This window comes from Aethalodelphis obliquidens, unplaced genomic scaffold (genome assembly GCF_003676395.1).
Source record: "Aethalodelphis obliquidens isolate GAN/ISIS:26980383/991018 unplaced genomic scaffold, ASM367639v1 scaffold84, whole genome shotgun sequence".
Taxonomy (NCBI): domain Eukaryota; kingdom Metazoa; phylum Chordata; class Mammalia; order Artiodactyla; family Delphinidae; genus Aethalodelphis; species Aethalodelphis obliquidens.
Genome location: NW_020838028.1, coordinates 6,227,506 through 6,248,810, shown reverse-complemented (window position 1 = coordinate 6,248,810; position 21,305 = coordinate 6,227,506). Strand labels below are relative to the sequence as shown.

Genomic DNA, 21,305 nt, shown 5'->3' with positions numbered 1-21,305 from the left:
CAGACCAACAGCATCCACAGCTCCTGCAAACTTTTTAGAAGCACAGAATTTTGGGGCCTACCTGCCTAGAATCAGAAGCTCTTAGTGTGGAGCCAGGCAAACAGTGTATTAACAAGCCCTTTAGGCAATGGATGCTTGTCAATGTTGAGAACTTTCCCACCCTTTCCCACTTCCCTCCCAATTTACACTTTAGTTGATACCACACCAGAATGAACCTACAAAACCTCAACTGTCATCATACCACTCCACTACTTAAAATCTTTCAACTTTTCAGATTGCTTTTAGGATAAATCAAAACTCCTTTATATACCATTAAAAGCCATTTCTATAGTGTTTTCATGGAATTTCTCTTTATGCATTTATTAACTAATCGATGGCCTGACTTTATTTTTCCTACATTTATTTTCCCTTAGTAAATTTCTCAATTTAAAATCTTTGTCAAAAACTTTTTGGAATAAGATATTGTTTGCATAAAAAATAATGTGTTGAAAGATGTAAGCTAGGGTAGCACAAATTAAGAAACTATTTAATTCCAACTAGATCAGTGAATTGACTGAAATTTGAGGGTGATGACTATTTAGTATATATTTTCTAGAATTTGAATGGGAATTATTTGTGTGATAATGACAAGTCAGTCCAGGGCTTCTCAAAGTTTGCTCTGCCAATGAGTGCAATTCAGAACTGTTTGTAACTGGTCCATGAAGTGATAAGAACAGAAACAGAAAACAAGTATTTAGAAACATGGCAATTTGACACAGCAATTTTTATATTTGTTGAATAAAAGCTTATGTTGTGTATGGATTTATTTTTTTTTAATTTTATTTCTCTCCTTTCATGGCATTTTTCCAAAGCATCAATATGGAAGACTGAAAATTTTACAGAATTGATCTTTTACCACAGATCTTCTGAGAAGCATGTGTTAGAGTATGAACTTAGGTCTAGATTGCCTGGGTGACCTGGATCAAGTCACTTAACCATGTCTGTTAAGTGAGAATAGTAGTATTACCTGCCTCAGAGGATTTTTATAGGATTACATGAGTTGATTTATGTCTAGGTTATTTTTCAAACTGCTATTCTTTATGAGCAGGAACAGGGGTCCTACTGCACCAACAACAGGAGATGAGGAAGACGGCACACCCAGCAAACCAAGCACAGGAGCAATAAGCCCAGGGAAATTAGGCAGATCAGGATGTGCTCCTTAACCCCTGTTAAATGGCACTGAACATATTGCAGGTTGAACTAAAGATTAAGCTCTATGTGTTATAAGACCATCTAGTCACAGAAATCATAGGGATCATTTAAAGTTGTCTTTTATGTGAGAAACCTCAATTCTGTCACATTAGAGAAGAGTGGTATGTAGAATCCGGCAACAATGGAAGTAATGCTCATTCCCTGCTGTTGTGTCAGGGACCCCAGGAGTATCAGAGGGTTTCACAACCATGCATGGAAGCAAGAGCACAAGTGGGAACTCACCTACCCCAGGCACAACCCTGGGAGGCCAAGCAGGTATTGAAATGGGAAGTCTGAGGCATCTTCTTACTGACCTTAGGGAAGTAGCCAGCACTTCTGAGTTATTAGTTACTAGTAAATGCACATATTCGTGACCTCACTATCCCTGCATTTATGGGATTAATGGCAGTGTTTCGCTAACATTAGCTCAGAGGTGATTTATAGCAAAGCGTGTTATGTTTCAGATTCTAAGACTCCTGCCTTTGGACTTCTGAGGCTGTGAATGTGAAATGGGGCTAAAGTAATGGTTTGCAATCTTGGCTACAAATAAGAATTGACTAGAAAGATTTTTGAAAATACATACTGAAGAGGCTTTTACAGAGTAATTGAATCAGAACTCCTGGAAGAAAGACCCAGGCATAAGTAATTTTTAAAAGCCTTACAGTTGGTTCCAATGTATAGGCTGGAGCTGAGAATCACTGGGCTAGTGTATCTGTATATTTAATAAGCAACCCAGATGGTTCTTATGATCAATTTTTGGAAAGAGTGAACTGGGAATGTATAAGTGTGACAAGTCTTTTGAAAACAGAGAACAGCATATTCTGTTCACTTAACTAAAGATCTTTATATATATATATATATATATATATATGTAATTTGATATATATTGTTTATTTTGAAAGAGACTACCAGATCATCAGCTGGTGAAACAACTAGAGCACCAAGCAGTGAAGTGACACAATCTGAAGGTAAGTTAGGTGAGTAGAGGATCTCACTGAGGCCACGACTTTTGTCAAAAAGGGCAGTCTTTCATCAGAATACCATTGATTGCACTTAGTATTAGTTGATAACATACCATCCAACAAAAGATGTAGGATGTAGAATAGTATAAACATGATTAACATTTTCAAGAAGTCTTTTTTCTGGTTTCTCCAAATCTTCCCTTCAAAAGTACTACAGTACTGGATTGTCATAATAATATATATACTCTCCCAATACTGTTTATCAGGTGTAACAGGAGAATTTGTTGGAACTACCACTGGAACTGGCAGTGGCATCACAGCTAGACCACCTTTCCATGGTTCCAGCCCAACTGGTAGCTCAGAGTCAAGGTGCAGGTCACCAGGACACTTTGGTGGTGCTCCATCAGGAGTTGAGACTCCAAGTTCTCATGAGGAATTTAGGTGAATTGAGCAATGACTATGGATTTAACAGTTATAATTTTAGGACAAATGAATATGGGTAGTTTGAGCATTTTCATTACAACCATCTACGTAGAGTAGAGTTGCCAGATAAAACACAGGATGCCATTTAAATTTGAATTTCACATAAATAAGAAATTTTTTTGGTATAAGTATGCCCCATGCAATAATTGGGATGTGATTGTTGTTTATCTAGAATTCAAGTGTAACTGGGTGTCATCTATTTTGATATGCTATATCTGGCAACCCCAATGTCCACTGAGAACCATTGTTCTTTTCAATTAGGAACAACTGGAGGGGAAAATGCTGCCATCACTGGAGCTGCTGGTGAAAACACTTCTGGAGCAGCAGGTACTGAATGAACATAATCAGAATAAAACCAGACAATGGAAATGTGAGTTCTTTACTTAAAATTTTGTCAGAGGCAAGGTTTTCTGGAAAATTTAATTATTATTATTTGTGTGATGTCAAAACTGATGAAGATCAGAAATAAATCAAGAGTTATTTATTGATGTGTGCCCACATCACACTGGGTGCCCTAGAGAAAGTAGGAGAGGAGAAGAGTAAGATACTTATTCTCTTAGAACTTGATTTTTGATCAGGAGAAATGAATATTTATATACACACAAAGGCAAAAACCATGTCCAATAGAAGATAATCTAAATCGAGGAAATGTTCAGTGACAATTGTTGAAGTGGGAACTCAAGAGGACCTTCTAGTAAGAGAACTGATTTGTTGGGGTTAAAGGCAAAAGAATTATTCTATTTTGAAAAGAATATGACATTATGATCAGTACACTATGACTGTGTTGACTGAAGAAAAGCACACAACCTAAAAGTTGTGAGTTATGTTTTATTTAGGGACCTTATTGAGGACTATAGCCCATGATACAGCCTCTCAGATAGCTCTGAGGAACTGTTCCGAAGAGGTAAGGGAGGAGCCAAGATATATAGGATTTTTGCTGAATACAATACATGTAGTCTTACATCAAAAGATTACAGCTAATCATAAAAAAATCAGACATCTCAAGTTAATGATTTTAGTGCTTTTCTGTGTATGGGAAGATACAAGAGTCTAGGCTCATTGAAATTATTCCTTAGGTGTTCATCTTAACTATGTAGGGCCAGTATCCTCTTTTTCTCCATCTTGAATTCCCCTGAGGGCGCACTGTTGGTGGGGGAGGCCGCAGTAGCTGATGGTGTGATGGCAGGCAACATTCTTTGTTTACTGGAATGGCAGGAGACATTCTTTGTCTATAACTATACACTTTAACTTGAGCAAATACACTCAAAACATAAGTAAACTGAGTGAAATTTTAGGGATGTATTCAATTTCAGAGGAATAAACAGCAATCATATTTCAGGTGTTGGGGAAATAGAATTGAAAACAAAATCTCCCAACCCAGAGACCCTGTCCACAAAGGTAGAAGACAAAGAAAACAGTTTTATTATTGAATAAGCATTAAACCAGAATGTGATGCAAATTATAGCCAATTCACTAAAGATCTATAAAGACAGAAAGAAATCTCACCAAGCCAATACAATCTGCTACATGCATGTTCTCCAGAAAAATAGTCCGTAAGTAAGAGAACTTGACAGCACCATTTATTACATATAGTTCATTCTAAATTCACCTGGCAATTGGGTGACCATCTGGTTATTTAATAACTGGTTTTATACAGAAAAATAAAACTTCTATCTTGATGATAGGAGGAAGTTTTGTATCTGGAGGGGGAAGAACCACTGTCTTCTTAGATGTTTACATTTCAAAGAGATAGTGCTCAAGCCCTTGAGAAAGACATTTCTGGGTCATTAAGCTGACAAGAGGCTTATTTAGTTTTTTTGAAAGATTTACATACATTTCAAAGACACTTAAAAGAACTTGCATTTACAGATATTCTAAAGTAAATACTCTAAGAAAAGGAAAGGGGAAGTCTCTTCCCTTATTTTCAATAGAGAGAATTAAGCCTCTTATTCAAAATTTTTATTTGTTCTTACACAGGCCATCTTCATAAAATGATCAATTTTATATTTTAATTAGCTAGCTTTTTTCTCCCATTATAAAATTAAGCCTTGCCTAGGGTATTGCCTGGAGCAATCCCCAGAGCTGGAGGTGGCAACACCCGTGGGGAACCAGGCACTGGAGCCACAAGTCCCGGGAAATCAGGCAAGTTTGGACCTGATTTTTTAACAGTTCCACCACACCTCCCTCATCAGTGTCTGATCTGGACTAAGGATCTGATCCTTAATGTGCACTGATGCTCTTAGGATTGAGTAGCACTTAAACTCAAGGAACCTGTGAAAAAAATTTTTTTAAAAAAGAGGAAAATGGTGGCTGCATACATTAGAAGCTACACATACCTCCTTTCACCAACCAGAAATATCAACACAGAGCCCATATCTAGAATATTTAGAGAAGACTAAAATCTCAAGACTGGAAAAGAGCGCTCTGGGGCTCATAGAGGAATCAAGATTCAGGTCAGAGCATCAGAACAGAGGGAAGTATAGAGAGGTCTTTAATAGTGGTAGAATGTAGGTAGCATCAACTGGGTTCACCTCCAAAAGGAAAGGTCCTCACCTTGATTAGAGAATACTGAGAGATCTGGGATCTGGCAAGTCAGAGCATTTGTGAATGCGAGTTTGAAAGAAAGGATTGGAGAGTTCATGGAATGAGAACTGGCAGTCTTGGGAAGGCATGTAACTGCTTGTAAAGGGGAAGGAGGCATATTGGAAGGTGAAGGAATCCTTGGAGAATGAATGTCAATGGAAAAAGAAAAAAAAAATGCTCAGGGTCTCAAGAAAACAGTATAATAATTAAAAATTAGAAGACAGAAAAAGGAAAAGCTCCACTTATAAAAGAATCTTCCCTTCAATGTAACAAGAGGAAGCCCTTGATCTTAGAAATCTGATGAACCTCACAGAAGCCTCTGTGCCCTCACTGCATAGGATCTCCTGCTATTGCTGTTTTAGGAAAACACAATGCAAAAATAAAAAGGCATGAAAAAAATTAAATTCCAATATCTATTTTAAACTATTCTTTTGTATACATTTTCAGAAATTTTCAGCAATAGCAAGCAAATTCTAAAAATCTAGTCATAAAGCAGAGGAACACTAAAATGTTACCAAATTCAGGTTTGGCTGTTCACTGCTTGAAAGCCAATATTGAGAGGCAAGTGTTGGTAGAAAGGAAAAGTTGTTTTAATCACAAGTCCAGCAATCTGAGGAGAAGGTGGACTCATGTCCCAGAACCAATTCCAAAGATTCTACTTGGCCATGACAGTTTTTAAAGGGAAAACAGGGAAAGAATCAGTGAATCATTGAGGCAAAATGTTAGGTTCTGTATCATTCTCCATTGCATGCAGAATGCCTGACTCCTCATGATCTTTCTTCAGATGTTTTCTTGCTTGCATTGTCTGCCTGCAGAATTGCTAAGGGGGAGTCTGGGGGTAGAAAGCTAGTCACTCTTTAACTACAGAATTCTTCATTCCTACTGCTTTTTTTTTTTTTTTTTGTGGTACGTGGTCCTCTCACTCTTGTGGCCTCTCCTGTTGCAGAGCACAGGCTCCGGACGCACAGGCTCATGGGCCCAGCCGCTCTGCAGCATGTAGGATCTTCCCTGACCAGGGCACGAACCCATGTCCCCTGCATCGGCAGGCGGACTCTCAACCACTGCGCCACCAGGGAAGCCCTCATTCCTACTGCTTTTAATCTAGGGAAAGAATCAACAGGTTAGGCAAGGTATTATGTGCATTCATTAGGGCATAAGTCAGGAGTTAAGTTAAATGTTGCCGAGTGATCTCATTTCTATAAGGTTTGAGAGGAACAGAAGCAGGCAACAGGAAAGGGGCAAAGGAGCTTCTTACAAATCCCCACTGTCAGACATCATTCTATTTCTCTGGGATTAGGGGTGAAGGTCCATGTTCTGTAACTTCTTCATGTTGACATATGGCACCATATTCTTAGAGTGGAAGATGTTGACATGGGTCTGTAGCATCTCTTTGCTGAAAGTTTTAATTGCCTGCTTACATATGCAGGCAGAGCAAGTCATAATTATTTTGATACCCTCAAAGATATAGATTATTATGAGCAACAATGTTAATCCCATTCTCCTGAGGCCAGTTCTTGGAATTGTGCTAGCCATAGATGGCTGACATAGGCCAGCCTATGTCATGGGTACATTCTGGTCATCATGAAGTTAGCTTTTTCCCTCTGGTGGCAGTCATAGTTATCTGTAAAACAACTCAGGAATGTGTACCGGACACTGAAAGATTCTGTGACTCTATTCCTTAATCATTAACTGCTTGAACTTGTTCTTTTGTGACTCAGGGAGGCCTGGGAGAGTTCAGCTTTTCTACAAACAAGAGGCAGGGGACATGGAAGGGCCTTTGTACTTGGGGGAACTATCTGGGTTCTGCTCAGTTTGAAAAACATAACATTAACACAAACTTAAAATAAAGAAACAACTGAAGATATAAAGAGACATCAAAATTATAAACTAAAAAACTCAGGGTAAAAACAGATAAATAATAGGAAGATGTTAAATTGGAATTGATGAAAACTAAGGAGAGATATTGAAAAAAAAGAAAATTTTTCTTGAAAGTAAAGACCAAATAACAAGGTACCCAACAGAGAATAAATGACTGAAAGTATGGGAAAGGGATTAGAGGGTAGAATTGGAAATATCACCCCCCCAAAAAAATTGCAGACACTTTTAAAAAAGGTAAAGTGGATCAGAGTAGGACATAGTTATAGGAAACAGACAAAAATATTATATATATGTATATATATATGTGTGTGTGTGTATATATATATATATGTATATATAATTGCAGTTTCTGGAGAAGAAAAGGCAATGAAATAGAACTAATATTTAAAATTGTAAATCAGATTAAGTTTCCTGTAATAAAAAAAATTTTCAAATCTACACGTTGAAAGGACCTACCTGGAAGAATCATTCATGAACAGTCAATTCTGTGGCTTATTTTAGAAAAATGTTAAGCTTGAAAGATAAAGAAATGTTCTGGATGTTGAGGGAAAAGGCAGCTATTAAAAGAGAAAGAAAATCAGGTTAACATTAGACAAGAGTAGAGTAGCATTTAGATACCTAAGGAAAGAGAATGTGGGCCAAGGTTTTCATAGCTAACTAAATGTAATTCAAGTATTAAAGCTATAGGAATATGAAAGAATTCAGGGAATTAGATAGCCATGAGACCTTCATAATGAAATCACTGGAGGAGTGTTAAGCAGCAAAAAGATGCCTTGAAAACAAGCAAAAAGATTGTAACGCTATTTTTAACTGTAGCTCTAAAACTATAACAAAGTTTGAAAGAAAGGTGGAAGATAAGCGTTACATATTTGACCAAGTAAAAACGTCCAAGTATAAATGACCAAGTAAAAACATGAGCATTAAGAAAGAAAATGGTATTTACTTAAATTGGAAACTACAGAAGAGAAAGAGAACAAGGAAAGAAGAGATTATGAGTTAATTTTATTGCTGCCCACAGGGGACAACCAATAGACACTATCTGAAAGAAAATTGGGAGGATGCTAATGGGATTATATTAAAAAAATATAACCTTTCTGGGCTTCCCTGGTGGCGCAGTGGTTGAGAGTCCACCAGCTGATGCAGGGGACACGGGTTCGTGCCCCGGTCTGGGAGGATCCCACATGCCGCGGAGTGGCTGGGCCCGTGAGCCATGGCCGCTGAGCCTGCGCGTCCGGAGCCTGTGCTCTGCAACGGGAGAGGACACAACGGTGAGAGGCCCGCGTACCGCAGAAAACCAGAAAACACCTTTCTAACTATCAAAAGAGAAATAAAAAAGCAAAAAGCAAAAAAAAAAAATGAGCATCTAAAGAGTTTGCATAGCAAAAGACAAGTGGCTAAAATTAGAATCCAAAAGTGTATTAAAATAATGTTTAATAATAATTCTTATTAACTTTCAATGAAAGCTTTTCAAAATTACAAAATCATTAAAATAGTTCATTGTACTAATAGCTCTAAGAGAAATAAAAACAAGTAGTTTTCTACAAAGAGGCTAAAAAAGCCATTTGATAAACATTCAATAATCATTTCTGATGTGAAAAAAGAAAAATAAATAAACAACTTGCCCAAGCAGTGTCCATATGCAAACACTACTCCTAGAATCAATATCATGTAATTAAGTGAGTGAATCATTTAACCTCTATTACCTTAGTTTTCTTATCTGTAAAAACTGAGTAATGCAATCTATTGAGTAGCATTGTGATGAGGATCAAATGAAATAATGAATAAATGTATGTCAAAGCACATTTTTTTGAAATGTATAAAGGGTAATAATTATTATTGATATGGAAAAGTAAACGCTTCTGTAATCTTTAGTTGGAAGTTAATTTAAATCAGAATCGGTTATCTCATAGTTTAAGAAATTCTGTGAATGAGACTTTTCCATTTTTTTCCCTTTATAACAGGTACACCTGGAACGTCAGGTGGTACAACTAGTGTCACAGAGTATGACAGTGATCTGACAGTTCAGGTGTTCTCCATTACTAAACAAGACTAATGTGGCATTTAAAATCCGATATTCTTATATGGCCAATTTAGAAATCACTGGAATGTTACTTGATACAATCATAGTGGATTTAAGTAAAAAAGTAATAGTGACCATCTTCTGTTTGGTCCTTAAATGTTGTCTTTGAGTTAGGGACTTTTTAGGATGTATTTCCCATGCAGTTATTTCCATTTCTTTATCTAAGATCTGCATTACACTACACAAAATCACTTCAACAACAAGCAAAAATAAATATGGATTGAAAGTACTAAATAATTATAAAAATATTAGTTATTTTTGCATTTTATTGATTGTTAATATAATTTTCCCATTACAGAAATATTTGAGTTCAATAAATTCATTTCTTTCTTGAATAATAGACTGTTGGATATTAAAAGTTATCAGGCATTAACAAGCATATTCAAATTTAAAGTTAGAGTCTTTCATTTTGCAGTCTTTTGCAAAAATCCACTATCTTTAGTATTAGAAAAATTTCACGGTTCATTAATATTAGAAAGTGTAGTTTAAAATATTAATATATTTTTCCATAAGTTCTTTATTGAACAGAAAAGTGATCTAGAACCATGATGAACAGCTTTCCCAATTTCTGAGAGTAATTTAATAAATAACATTGGCTTCTGAATTGTCTAAAAATTCAGAAAACAATTTGCTCCCTAAAATCTCTACACATTGGTTTAAAAATGCCTTATTTTCTAGAATTTGCAAATGGGACATGACAATACCTCACTTGCTCAAAGCTCAACCCATACTAAACAACGTTTGTGCTTCATAATACTTAACATGTTTCGAAGGACTAAAGATAGAGACTAAAAACAAACAAATAAATAGGATTGATGAATATTTCTCATGAAATAGGTAAAAAAAAGTGTTTGAGAAATATAATTGGTAGAATAAAATAATACTGTTTTTATACCTTGATTTTTACCCAATATATTGATACAACTTAATGGATAAAAATAAAGATATGAGGCAATCATTAACCATTGTATAATATCATTTGTGAGTCACCTTAATCTGTTTTAGCAAAAATAAAAAATGATGAGCAGCAACAAATGCACTAAGTGTAAAATGGACAAAGTGTTGTCACATACATTTACTTACTTGAATTATACAACTGCCCTGAGCAATTGACAGTATATTCAGAATTATTTACATTTTATTTATGAAAAAATTAATGTGTTTACTTCAGTCACAGGATGAGTATGTTGTGAGGCCAAAACAGGGCCTACACTGTTGATTCTTCATCCAGTTATTCACCATTACTACATAGGCCACCAACATGGTGAATTTCTGTCAAAAGTATAGAAAGATCTTGTCAACTTGCCTTTTCTTATTTTCAGCTGTATTCCCAGTACTTAGCTGAATGACTGACTTGATAAGTGTCTGGTGGATATCTGGTGAATAAGTAAATAGAGGAATAGGAACTCACAGTCTGGTAAAGGATTAAGAGCTTTATTCTTATAAATGAAGTAAAAATAACAGGTTATGTGAAAGAGCACCTTCCAGAAGAACTGGAGATGTGGGAGGGAGTAGGCTACTTGTTGCTATACTCAAGTAGTGGAGCTTTGCATCCACACACGTACACCACTGTGTAGATCCATATCTCTACAAATCCAAGGCCTCCATCCTCATTTGGTCCTTTAGAATTCTTCAGATAAAGATTTGGAGCATTCTGAGTTATGACAGGTTGTTGCAGAATTAAGTCCATTAGGTTAAGCCCAGGAGGAAGTAGAAGCATTTTGTAAAACAGTTAAGCATATAGAAGAATTTTTAAAATCATTGAATGTGGATTCCAGAGGACAGGGTAAAAGTAATTGTGATAGAGAACAGGCTGTGGAAGAAGTAAGAGTTTAGAATAAAAGAGACAAAGCCCAGCATGACTTTAGAATGCCACAGATGATAGAGGAAACTGAAATGTAGGCTTTACTCAGTGTCAAAGAATGACAGGGTATGAGGTATGGTGGAATTAATTGCTTCAAGAACTCAAACAGAATACTAATTCAAAGTTGCATGAATGAGAATAAAGTTAAGTTTTCAGAGGCAATCACAGTTTTAGCTGGTAGATAGCAAACTAGTCTGTAGAAAAATGCAAGAGCATGATTTGGCGGGTGGGAAGTTCCCTTAAATTGAGCTCAGAAAGAAGCTTCTGGTAATCAGAGACAAGACAGGCCTAGTGGGCATGGTTGCATAATCCATAGGAAGTCAGCTATAAGAAACTTTCGAAGACATTTTAGATTTAGATATCCAAATATATATCCCCAGTCTTGGCTTCTCTGGATCTCTAGATTTAGTAATCTCTAGATTGAGTAATCGATAACTTGATATTTCCACATTTATGTCTAATAGAAATCGCAGATTTAGCATGAGCTAAACAGAATTCTTGATTTTCTTTCATACTCCCACCTGTTCTATCAGTCTTTCCCATATCACTAAATGGTACCATAACTGACTCGTTTTACTCAGGAAAAAATCTTAAAGTTTTCCTTGATGCCTCTCTTTTAATTTTGCACTTCCCAATACAAACAAGGCCTGTTAATGCTAGTTCTAGAACATATCCTGAATCCATCCACTGTTCTCAATCTCCTTTGTCACCACTCTAGCCCTAGGCACTTATATATCATTTGGATTCCTGAAATAACCTCATACTGGTCTTCCAACTTCTATTATACACCCTTTACCATACATTCTCTACAGAGTGGAAAGAGAAATTTTTAAATATATGTAAATCTATCACTCCAAGGCATAACATTATATTCCATTGCATTTAGAAAAATGTCCAATTTCCCTCCCCTGATTCAAAATAACTTGCCCAATCCTATGTACATGTTCTCACCTTCTAGTGTTCTCCTCCTAATCTCCCATGATCCATATACATTCATCTAGTTCTGCTTCTCTAGCATAAACAGCTCATTTCAGTCTTTTGCACTGTCTGATCCCACTGCCTGTAAGGATATTTCCCCTAGAGTTTCACATAGTTGTCTGCTTCTTGTCAGAGCTCAAAATTAATGACATCTTTTCAGAGAGGCATTTGCTAACCAGGGAGTCTAAAATTAGAACCCCAGATGCTGGATATCACCTCACTTCATCTTAGTGCTTCAATGCATTCCTTGTTTGTGAATTTGATTGGTTGGAAAGTAATTTCATTTATGTGTCTTCATGTCTCTCTTATACAGCTGGAGTGACAGAGACAACTAGACCATCAACAGAAGAATCAGCAACCACTAAACGATCAAATGAAGTCTCAGGAAAAACAGTACCATTAACTGAAGGATCAAGGACAACTGTGCAATCAATTGGAGTTACAGGGACTACTGGATCATCAGCTGAAGAATCAGAGACAACAGTACCATCAACTGGAGTGACAGGGACTACTGAAACATCAACTGGAGGATCAGGAACAACTGGATCATCAATTGGAGTATCAGGGGCTACTGGACCATCAACTGGTGATTCTGGGGCGACTGCATCATCAGCTTTAGGTTCAAAGACAAGTGAACGATCGGTTAGAGGATCAAGAACCACTGAGATATCAGATGCAGTGACAGGAACATATGAACCATCAATGAGAACATCAGGGACAACTGGAAAATCTAGGTCAATTGGACCATCTGTTTTAGGGTCAGAGACAACCACTCCACTATTTGGAGCAACAGGAACTACTATTATTGGAAAAGGAACAAGTTTATGGTCATCTGGAGGATCAGGGATCACTGGATCAACACGTAGAAATTCAATAGAAACTGGACCAAATGTTGTAGGTTCAGAGACAAGTGCACCATTATCTGGAGCAACAAGGACCACTGTTATAAGATCGGGAACCAGATCACCCTCATCTGGAGCATCTTGGACCCCAGGACCATCAACTGGAGGATCAGCAACAACAGGACAATCTGGTGTAGGTTCAGAGACAAATGTACCATTAACTAGAGCAACAGGAAACATAGTTACAGAATCAGGAATGGCTTTACCCTTACCTGGAGCATCAAGGAAACCTGGATCATCACCTGGAGGATCAGCAGCAACTGGACCACCTGGTATTGGTCCAGAGACAACTGCAGCATTATCTGGAACAACAGGAACTGCAGCTATATCATCAGGAACAACCTTATCATCAGTTGAGAGATCAGGGACCACTAGATCACTACCTGGAATATCAGGGACAAGTGGACCAACTAGTCTAAGTTCAGAGATATCTGTGCCATTATCTGCAACAACAGGAACTAATGTTATAGGATCAGGAACAGGTTTACCCTCATCCGGAGCATCAGGGACCCCGGGATCATCACCTGCAAGATCAGCAGCAACTGGACCACATGGTGTTGGTTCAGAGACAATGGCACCATTATCTGGAGCAACAGGGACCGCTGCTATAAGATCAGGAACAGGTTTAACATCGGTTTTAAAATCAGCGACCACTAGATCAATACCAGGAAGATCAGGGACAACTGGACCACCTGCTGTAAGTTCAGAGACAACTGCAACAATATCTGGAACAAGAGGAACTGCAACTATAGGATCAGGTCCCAGTTTACCATCAGTTGAAGGATCAGGGAGCACTAGATCACTACCTGGAGGATCAGGGACAAGTGGACCACCTAGTGTAAGTTCAGAGATAACTGCACCATTATCTGGAGCAACAGGGACTAGTGTTACAGGATCAGGAACAAGTTTACCAGTATCTAGAGCATCAGGGACCCTTCGATCATCAACTGGAGGATCAGCAGCAACTTCATCACCTGGTGTTGGTTTGAAGACAACAGCAACACTATCTGGAGCAACAGGGACTGCTGCTATAGGAGCAGGAACAAGTTTACTCTCAGCTGAAGAAACAGGGACCACTAGATCAATTCCTCAAGGATCAGGGACAACTGCACTACCTCATGTAAGTTCACAGACAACTGCAGCATTATCTGGAAAAACAATAACTGCAGCTATAGGATCAGCAACCAGTTTACCATCAGTTGAGGTATCAGGGATCACTAGATCACTACCTGGAGGATCAGAGAGAAGTGGACCAACTGGAGTAGGTTCAGAAATAACTGTGCCATTATCTGGAACAATAGGGACTAATGTTATAGGATCAGAAACCACTTTAACCTCATCCAGAACATCAGGGACATGTGGATTGTCAACTGGAGGATCAGCAGCAAGTGAACCACCTGGTATTGGTTTGCAGACAACAGCACCATTTTCTGGAGCAACAGAGACCGCTCCTATAGGATCAGGAACCAGTTTTTCCTCATCTGGAACATCAGAGACATCTGGATCATCTATTGGAGGATCGGCAACTGGATCACCTGGTATTGTTTCAGACACAACTGCCCTATTATCTGGAGCAGCAGGGGCTACTGCTATAGAATTAGGAACCAGTTTACCTTCATCTGGAGTATCAGAAACCCCTGGATCATCACCTGGAGGGTCATCAGCTGCTGGACCACCTGGCCTTGGTTCAGAGACAACTGCACCATTATCTGGAGAAACAAGAATTGCCACTATAAGACCAGGAACCGGTTTACACTCATCTGGAACGTCAGGGACCCCTTTATCATCTCCTGGAGGATCAGCAACAAGTGGACCACCTGGTATTGGTTCAGAGACCACTGAACCATTATCTGGAGCAACAGGAGCTGCAACTATAGGATCAGGAACCATTTTATCATCAGTTGAGGGATCAGGGACCACTAGATCACTACTTAGAGGATCACAGACAAATGGACAACCTGGCGTAAGTTCAGACATAACTGTGTCATTGTCTGGAACAACAGGGTCTAGTGTTATAGAATCAGCAAGCAGTTTACCCTCATCTGGAGCATCAGTGAACCCTGGATCATCACCTGGAGGATCATCAGCAACTGGATCACCTGGTGTTGTTTCAGAGACAATGGCACCATTTTCTGGAGCATCAGAGACCGCTGCTTTAGGATCAGGAACCATTTTACCCTCATCTGGAGCATCAGGGACCACTGGACCATCACCTGGAAGATCAGCAGTAACTGGATCACATGTTATTTTTTGGGAGACAGATGCGGTATTATCTGGAGCAAAAGGAACTGCAGTTATAGGTTCAGGAACCAGTTTACCATCAGTTGAGGGATCAGGGACCACTAGATCACTACCTGGAGGATCAGGGACAAGTGGACTGACTGGTTTAAGTTCACAGATAACTCAGCAATTATCTGGAACAACAGGGAGTAATGTTATAAGATCAGGAACTAGTTTACCCTCATCTGGAGCATCAGGGAACCCTGCAATATCACCTGGAAGATCAGCAGCAACTGGACCACCTGTTGTAGGTTCAGAGACATTTGGACCAGTATCTGGAGCAATAGGCACCACTCTTATAGGATCTGGAGACAGTTTAACATCATTTGAAAGAACAGCCTCTACTAGATCAATTCCTGGAGGATCAGGGAGAACTGGACTATCAGTTGTAGGTTCAGAGACAACTGTGTCTCTATTTGAAGCAACAGGGACCACTGTTATTGCATCAAGAGCCAGCTTGCCATCAGCTGAAAGATCTGCCACCAGTAGTTCAATACATGCAGGGTCAGGGACAAGCGGACCATATATTGTAGGTTCAGACACAAGTGCACCATTATCTAGAGCAACAGGGACCACTGCTATAGGATCAGGAACTGGTTTACCATCAGTTGAAGGGTCAGAGACCACTAGATCAGTACCTGGAGGGTCAAGGACAAGTGGACCACGTGGTGTAAGTTCAAAGACAATTGCATCTTTATCTGGAGCAACAGAGACTAATGTTATAGAATCAGGAACTAGTTTACCCTCATCTGGAGCATCAGGGACCCCTAGATCATTGCCTGGAGAATCAGCAGCACCTGAACCACCTGGCGTAGGTTCAGAGACAACTGCACCATTATCTGTAGGAAAAAAGACTACTATTTATGGATTAGAGACCATTTTACCCTCGTCAGTAACATCGGCGAACCCTGGATCATTATCTGGTGGATCACCAACCCCTGGATCACCTGGTTCAAGTTCAGAGACAACTGCACCATCATCTGGAGCAAGAGCAACCACTGTTATAGGATTAGTAACAAGTTTACCATTAGTTGAAGGATCAGCGACCACTAGATCAATATTTGGAGGATCAGAGACAAGTGGACCATCTGTTGTAGGTTCAGAGATAACTGCACCATTATCTGGAGCTACAGGGACAACTGTTATTGTGTCAAGAACCAGTTTGTCATCAGTTGAAGCATCAGCCACCACTAGTTCAACACCTGGAGAATCAGGGACAAGTCAACCATATGTTGTAGGTTCAGAGACAAGTGCACCATTATCTGCAACAACAGGTACCACTGTTATAGGATCAGGAACCAGTGTACCCTCATCTGGAGCATCAGGGACTCCTGGATCATTGCCTGTAGGATCAGCACCAACTGGGCCACCTGGTGTAAGTTCAGAGACAACTGCACCATTATCTGGAGCAAAAAGGACCACGGTTATAGGAAGAGGAACTAGTTTACCATCAGTTGAAGGATCAGTCACCACGAGATCAATACCTGGAGGATCAGGAACAGCTGGGTCATCTTTTGTAGGTTCAGAGACAGCTACACCATTATCTGGGGAAATAGGGACGACTGTTATGGGATCAGGGACAAGTTTACAATCAGTTGTAGGATCAGGGATAACTGGATCCACAGTTGTACTGTTAGGAACAACTAGAACCTCTATTGTAAGTTCAGGGACAAGTGAATCATTATCTGGACCCTCAGAGACAACTGGAACATCAATTGAAAGATCAGGAACAACTAGTTCAGTATCTGGAGTGACAGGAACCAATAGAATCTCTGTTGTAAATTCAGGTATAACTACACTATCATCTAGAGCAACACTGACCCCTGAATCATCGCCTGGAGGATCTGTATCAACTGAATCACCTGATGTAGGTTTAGGGACAACTGGATCATTAGCTGAAGCATCATCGACAACTGAAACATCAGCTGAAGAATCAGGCAAAACTGGAACTTTTTTTGCAGGTACCAGGACAACTGGATTATCAGCTGGAAGTTCAGGGACAACTGGGCCACCATCTGGAGAAAGAGAGACCACTGTTATTGAATCAAGAGCAAGGGGATCATCAGCTGAAGCATCACGGACAACTGGATCGGCAGGTGGACTAACAATAACCACTAGAACAGTTGGTATAGGTTCAGGGGCAAGTGCACTATCATCTGGAGTGACAAGGACAACAATAACATCCAGTGTAGGTTTAGGGACAACTGGATCATCATCTGGAGAAACAGGGACCACTGTTGTTGAATCAGGAACAAGTGGACCCTCAGGTGAAGGATCAGGGACAACTGCATCACCAGATAGATTGACAAGAACAACTAAAATCTCTGTTGTAAGTTTAGGGACTACTGGACCATCAACTGGAGTGCTGTGGAAAACACGAACATCTATTGTAGGTTCAGGAACAACAGGACCAGCAGTTGAAGTATCAGGGACAGCTGGACCATCATCTGGAGGATCAAGGACAACTAGAACATCAATTAAAGGATTTGGAACAACTGGTTCATTAGCTGGAGTTACAGGAACAACTATAATCTATGCTGAAATTTCAGGGACAGCTGAACCATTATCTGGGGTGACTAGGACTCCTGTATTATCACCAGGAGGATCAGCATCAACTGGAACAAGTGTTGTAGGGTCAGGGACAACGGGATCATCAGGTGGAGATTTATGGAGAACTGGACCATCAACTGGGAAAACAGGAACCACTGGATCATCACCTGGAGAATCAGTGTCAGGTGGTATTTCTGCTGTAGGTTCAGGGACAACTGTACCATCACCTGGAGTCACAAGGACAGCGGGAGTTTCAGAGACCACTCGATCATCTGTTATAGGATCTGAGACAACCAGACCTGCAGTTGAAGGATCAGGGACAACTGGATCAACAGCTGGACTGACTATAACCACTAGGACATCTGTTGTAGTTTCAGGGACAACTGGACCATCATCTGAAGTGACAAGGACAACAATAACATCTGGTGTAGTTTCAGGGACAATAGGACCACCATCTGGAGAAACAGAGACCACTGTTATAGGATCAGGAGCAAGTGGATCATCAGCTGAAGGATCACAGACAAGTGGATCAACACCTGGAATGACAAGAACCACTGGAACATCTATTGTAGGTTCAGAGCCAACTGCACCATTATCTGGAGCATCAGGGACAACTGGATCATCACTTGGCCTGACTGCCACAACTAGCTTCTCTGTCGTAGGCTCAGGGACAATGGAAGCATCAACTAGAGAATCATGGACAACAAGCCCAGGAGATGTAACTTCATCAACCATTGTATTGTCAGCTGGTGCTTCAGGAACAACTAGACCTGGAGTAACAAGGACAAGTAGACCATCTGTTGTAGGTTCAGAGACAGCTAGTCCGTCATCTGGAGAAACAGGGGTAACTATTATAGGATCAGGGTCAAGTGGATCATCAGCTGAAGGATCAGAGACAACTGGATCAACAGCTGGACTGACTATAACCACTAGGACATCTGTTGTAGGTTCAGGGACAACTGGACCATCATCTGGAGTGACAGGGACAAAAATAATATCTGGTGTAGGTTCAGGGACAACTGGGCCACCATCTGGAGAAAGAGGGACTACTGTTATTGAATCAAGAGCAAGGGGATCATCAGCTGAAGCATCACGGACAACTGGATCAGCAGGTGGACTAACAATAACCACTAGAACATCTGGTATAGGTTCAGGGGCAAGTGCACTATCATCTGGAGTGACAAGGACAACAATAACATCCAGTGTAGGTTTAGGGACAACTGGATCATCATCTGGAGAAACAGGGACCACTGTTGTTGAATCAGGAACAAGTGGACCCTCAGGTGAAGGATCAGGGACAACTGCATCACCAGATGGATTGACAAGAACAACTAAAATCTCTGTTGTAAGTTTAGGGACTACTGGACCATCAACTGGAGTGCTGTGGAAAACACGAACATCTATTGTAGGTTCAGGGATAACTGGATCATCAACTGGAGTATTAGAGACAATTGATACATCAGCTGAAGGATCGAAGACAACTAGACCATCAACTGGAAGATCATGGACAACTGGGACACCAGTTGAAGGATCTGGAACAACTGGATCATCAACTTTTACAACCACAGGGGCCAGGAGGACAACTTGGGGGCCAGGAAGTGAGGTTACCACATATGAAGGTAAGACAAGTTAGCTATATTTAGACAATAATATAAATAATTTTAATTTAATAGAGATCTAATTTTGAACTATATTACTTTATCAGAATTATACTATTTAGAACTCAAAGATGGGAACTTTGTAGAATATTATTGTTTTAAATTGATTCCTCAGACCCCTTAAGAAGGTTATGTTTTCATCCCTATTACTTCTTTTGTGACCAGGTGGAATCAGTAGATCAGTAGGAACTACCAGAGGTGCTGGTAGTGGAGGCCTAGTTGGAGCATCAAGCTTTGGAACCACTTCTGCTGGGAACCAAGCAGGCAAGACTCACCAGGGTGCTCTTTTGGTGGTCCAATATGAGCATGCCTTAGGCCCAAATTACAATAATGATTTAAGTTAATTTAAGCAAGGACCACATTTTTTGAGAAATGATTAAGAGGTGTTCTAGGTTTATTATTAACATCTAAATTTGAAATTTACTTAAATGGCAGTAAGTTTATAATTTTTACAAAATGAACCATGTGAAGATAATAGTCAGTTATCCTTTTAACCAGACACAACTAAAGAACCATATGGAGAAACTACTGAAGTGGGTGAAAGCATGACCAGATCAACTACACCCAGAAAATCAGGCGAGTGGGAAGGGAAGCTATTGGCCCCAGTTACAACCCAACATAAGTTTTTTTGATAAATCTCATAAATATCCATTATTGGATATTAGTGTATTATAAGTTTAGAAATCAGAAAATCTGATCCAAATTATCTGGTATTGAGGACCTTGGATATTTTGTTAGGTGTTTTCAGACCAGTACTGCAACTGCAACATCTGGACTCAAAGTAGTTAAATTGTTAAATGTCCAGGTAGTGTCCCAATAAAATAAGAACATTGCTCATGACTTTCTTCTTTTAATCTCACATTCCTTAGGAGCCACCCCTGGCTCAACAATTGCACCAGAAAGATCCACTACTACTGGTAAGTAAGCAGGAGATGTGAGATGTATTTTTTGACTTGTTTTCATGCTCACTGGCTAATTAAACATGGCAAAATAATTAATAATAATTCCAGTTAAATAATACAATGCCCTAAAATCTATTATGTTAACTATTTAAATAAATATTGTTATCTCATTTTACTCATGAAGAACTTAGAAAAGATATTACATAACTTGGTCCAGGTTCTACAGCAAAACAAATAGTGGAGACAATATATATTTTTTAACATCTTTATTGGAGTATAATTGCTTTACAATGGTGTGTTAGCTTCTGCTTTATAACAAAGTGAACCAGCTATACATATACATATATCCTCATATCTCCTTCCTCTTGCATCTCCCTCCCACCCTCCTTATCCCACTCCTCTAGGTGGTCACAAAGCACCGAGCTGATCTCCCTGTGCTATGTGGCTGCTTCCCACTAGCTAGCTATTTTACATTTGGTAGTGTATATATGTCAATGTTACTCTCTCACTTCGTCCCAGCTTACCCTTCCCCCTCCCTGTGTCCTCAAGTCCATTCTCTACTTCTGTGTCTTTATTCTGTCCTGCCCCTAGGTTCTTCAGAACCTTTTTCTTTTTTTTAGATTCCATATACTTGTGTTAACATATGGTATTTGTTTTTCTCTTTCTGACTTACTTCATTCTGTATGACAGACTCTATGTCTATCCACCTCACTACAAATAACTCAATTTTGTTTCTTTTTATGGCTGAGTAATATTCCATTGTATATATATGCCGCATCTTCTTTATTCATTCATCTGTCAATGGACACTTAGGTTGCTTCCATGTCCTGGCTCTTGTAAATAGAGCTGCAATGAACATTGTGGTACATGACTCTTTTTGAATTATGGTTCTCTCAGGGTATATGCCCAGTAGTGGGATTGCTGGGTCATATGGTAGTTCTATTTTTAGTTTTTT

General features: G+C 39.3%; 2 protein-coding genes across 2 annotated transcripts in view; both read left to right on the top strand.

Annotated features, from left to right (window-relative positions):
• Positions 1-3,013, top strand: part of MUC19 (mucin 19, oligomeric) — a 68,783-nt gene extending 65,770 nt beyond the window's left edge. The window contains 3 exon segments of the mRNA XM_027093518.1: positions 1,087-1,179; positions 2,133-2,198; positions 2,937-3,013. Of these exon segments, the coding sequence (XP_026949319.1) occupies positions 1,087-1,179; positions 2,133-2,198; positions 2,937-3,013 (236 nt within the window).
• A 12,066-nt stretch (positions 3,014-15,079) lies between these two features.
• Positions 15,080-21,305, top strand: part of LOC113613083 (mucin-19-like) — a 39,100-nt gene continuing 32,874 nt past the window's right edge. The window contains exons 1-2 of the mRNA XM_027093517.1: positions 15,080-19,409; positions 19,614-19,712. Coding sequence (XP_026949318.1) covers positions 15,080-19,409; positions 19,614-19,712 — 4,429 coding nt within the window. The remainder of the gene's footprint in view (positions 19,410-19,613; positions 19,713-21,305) is intronic.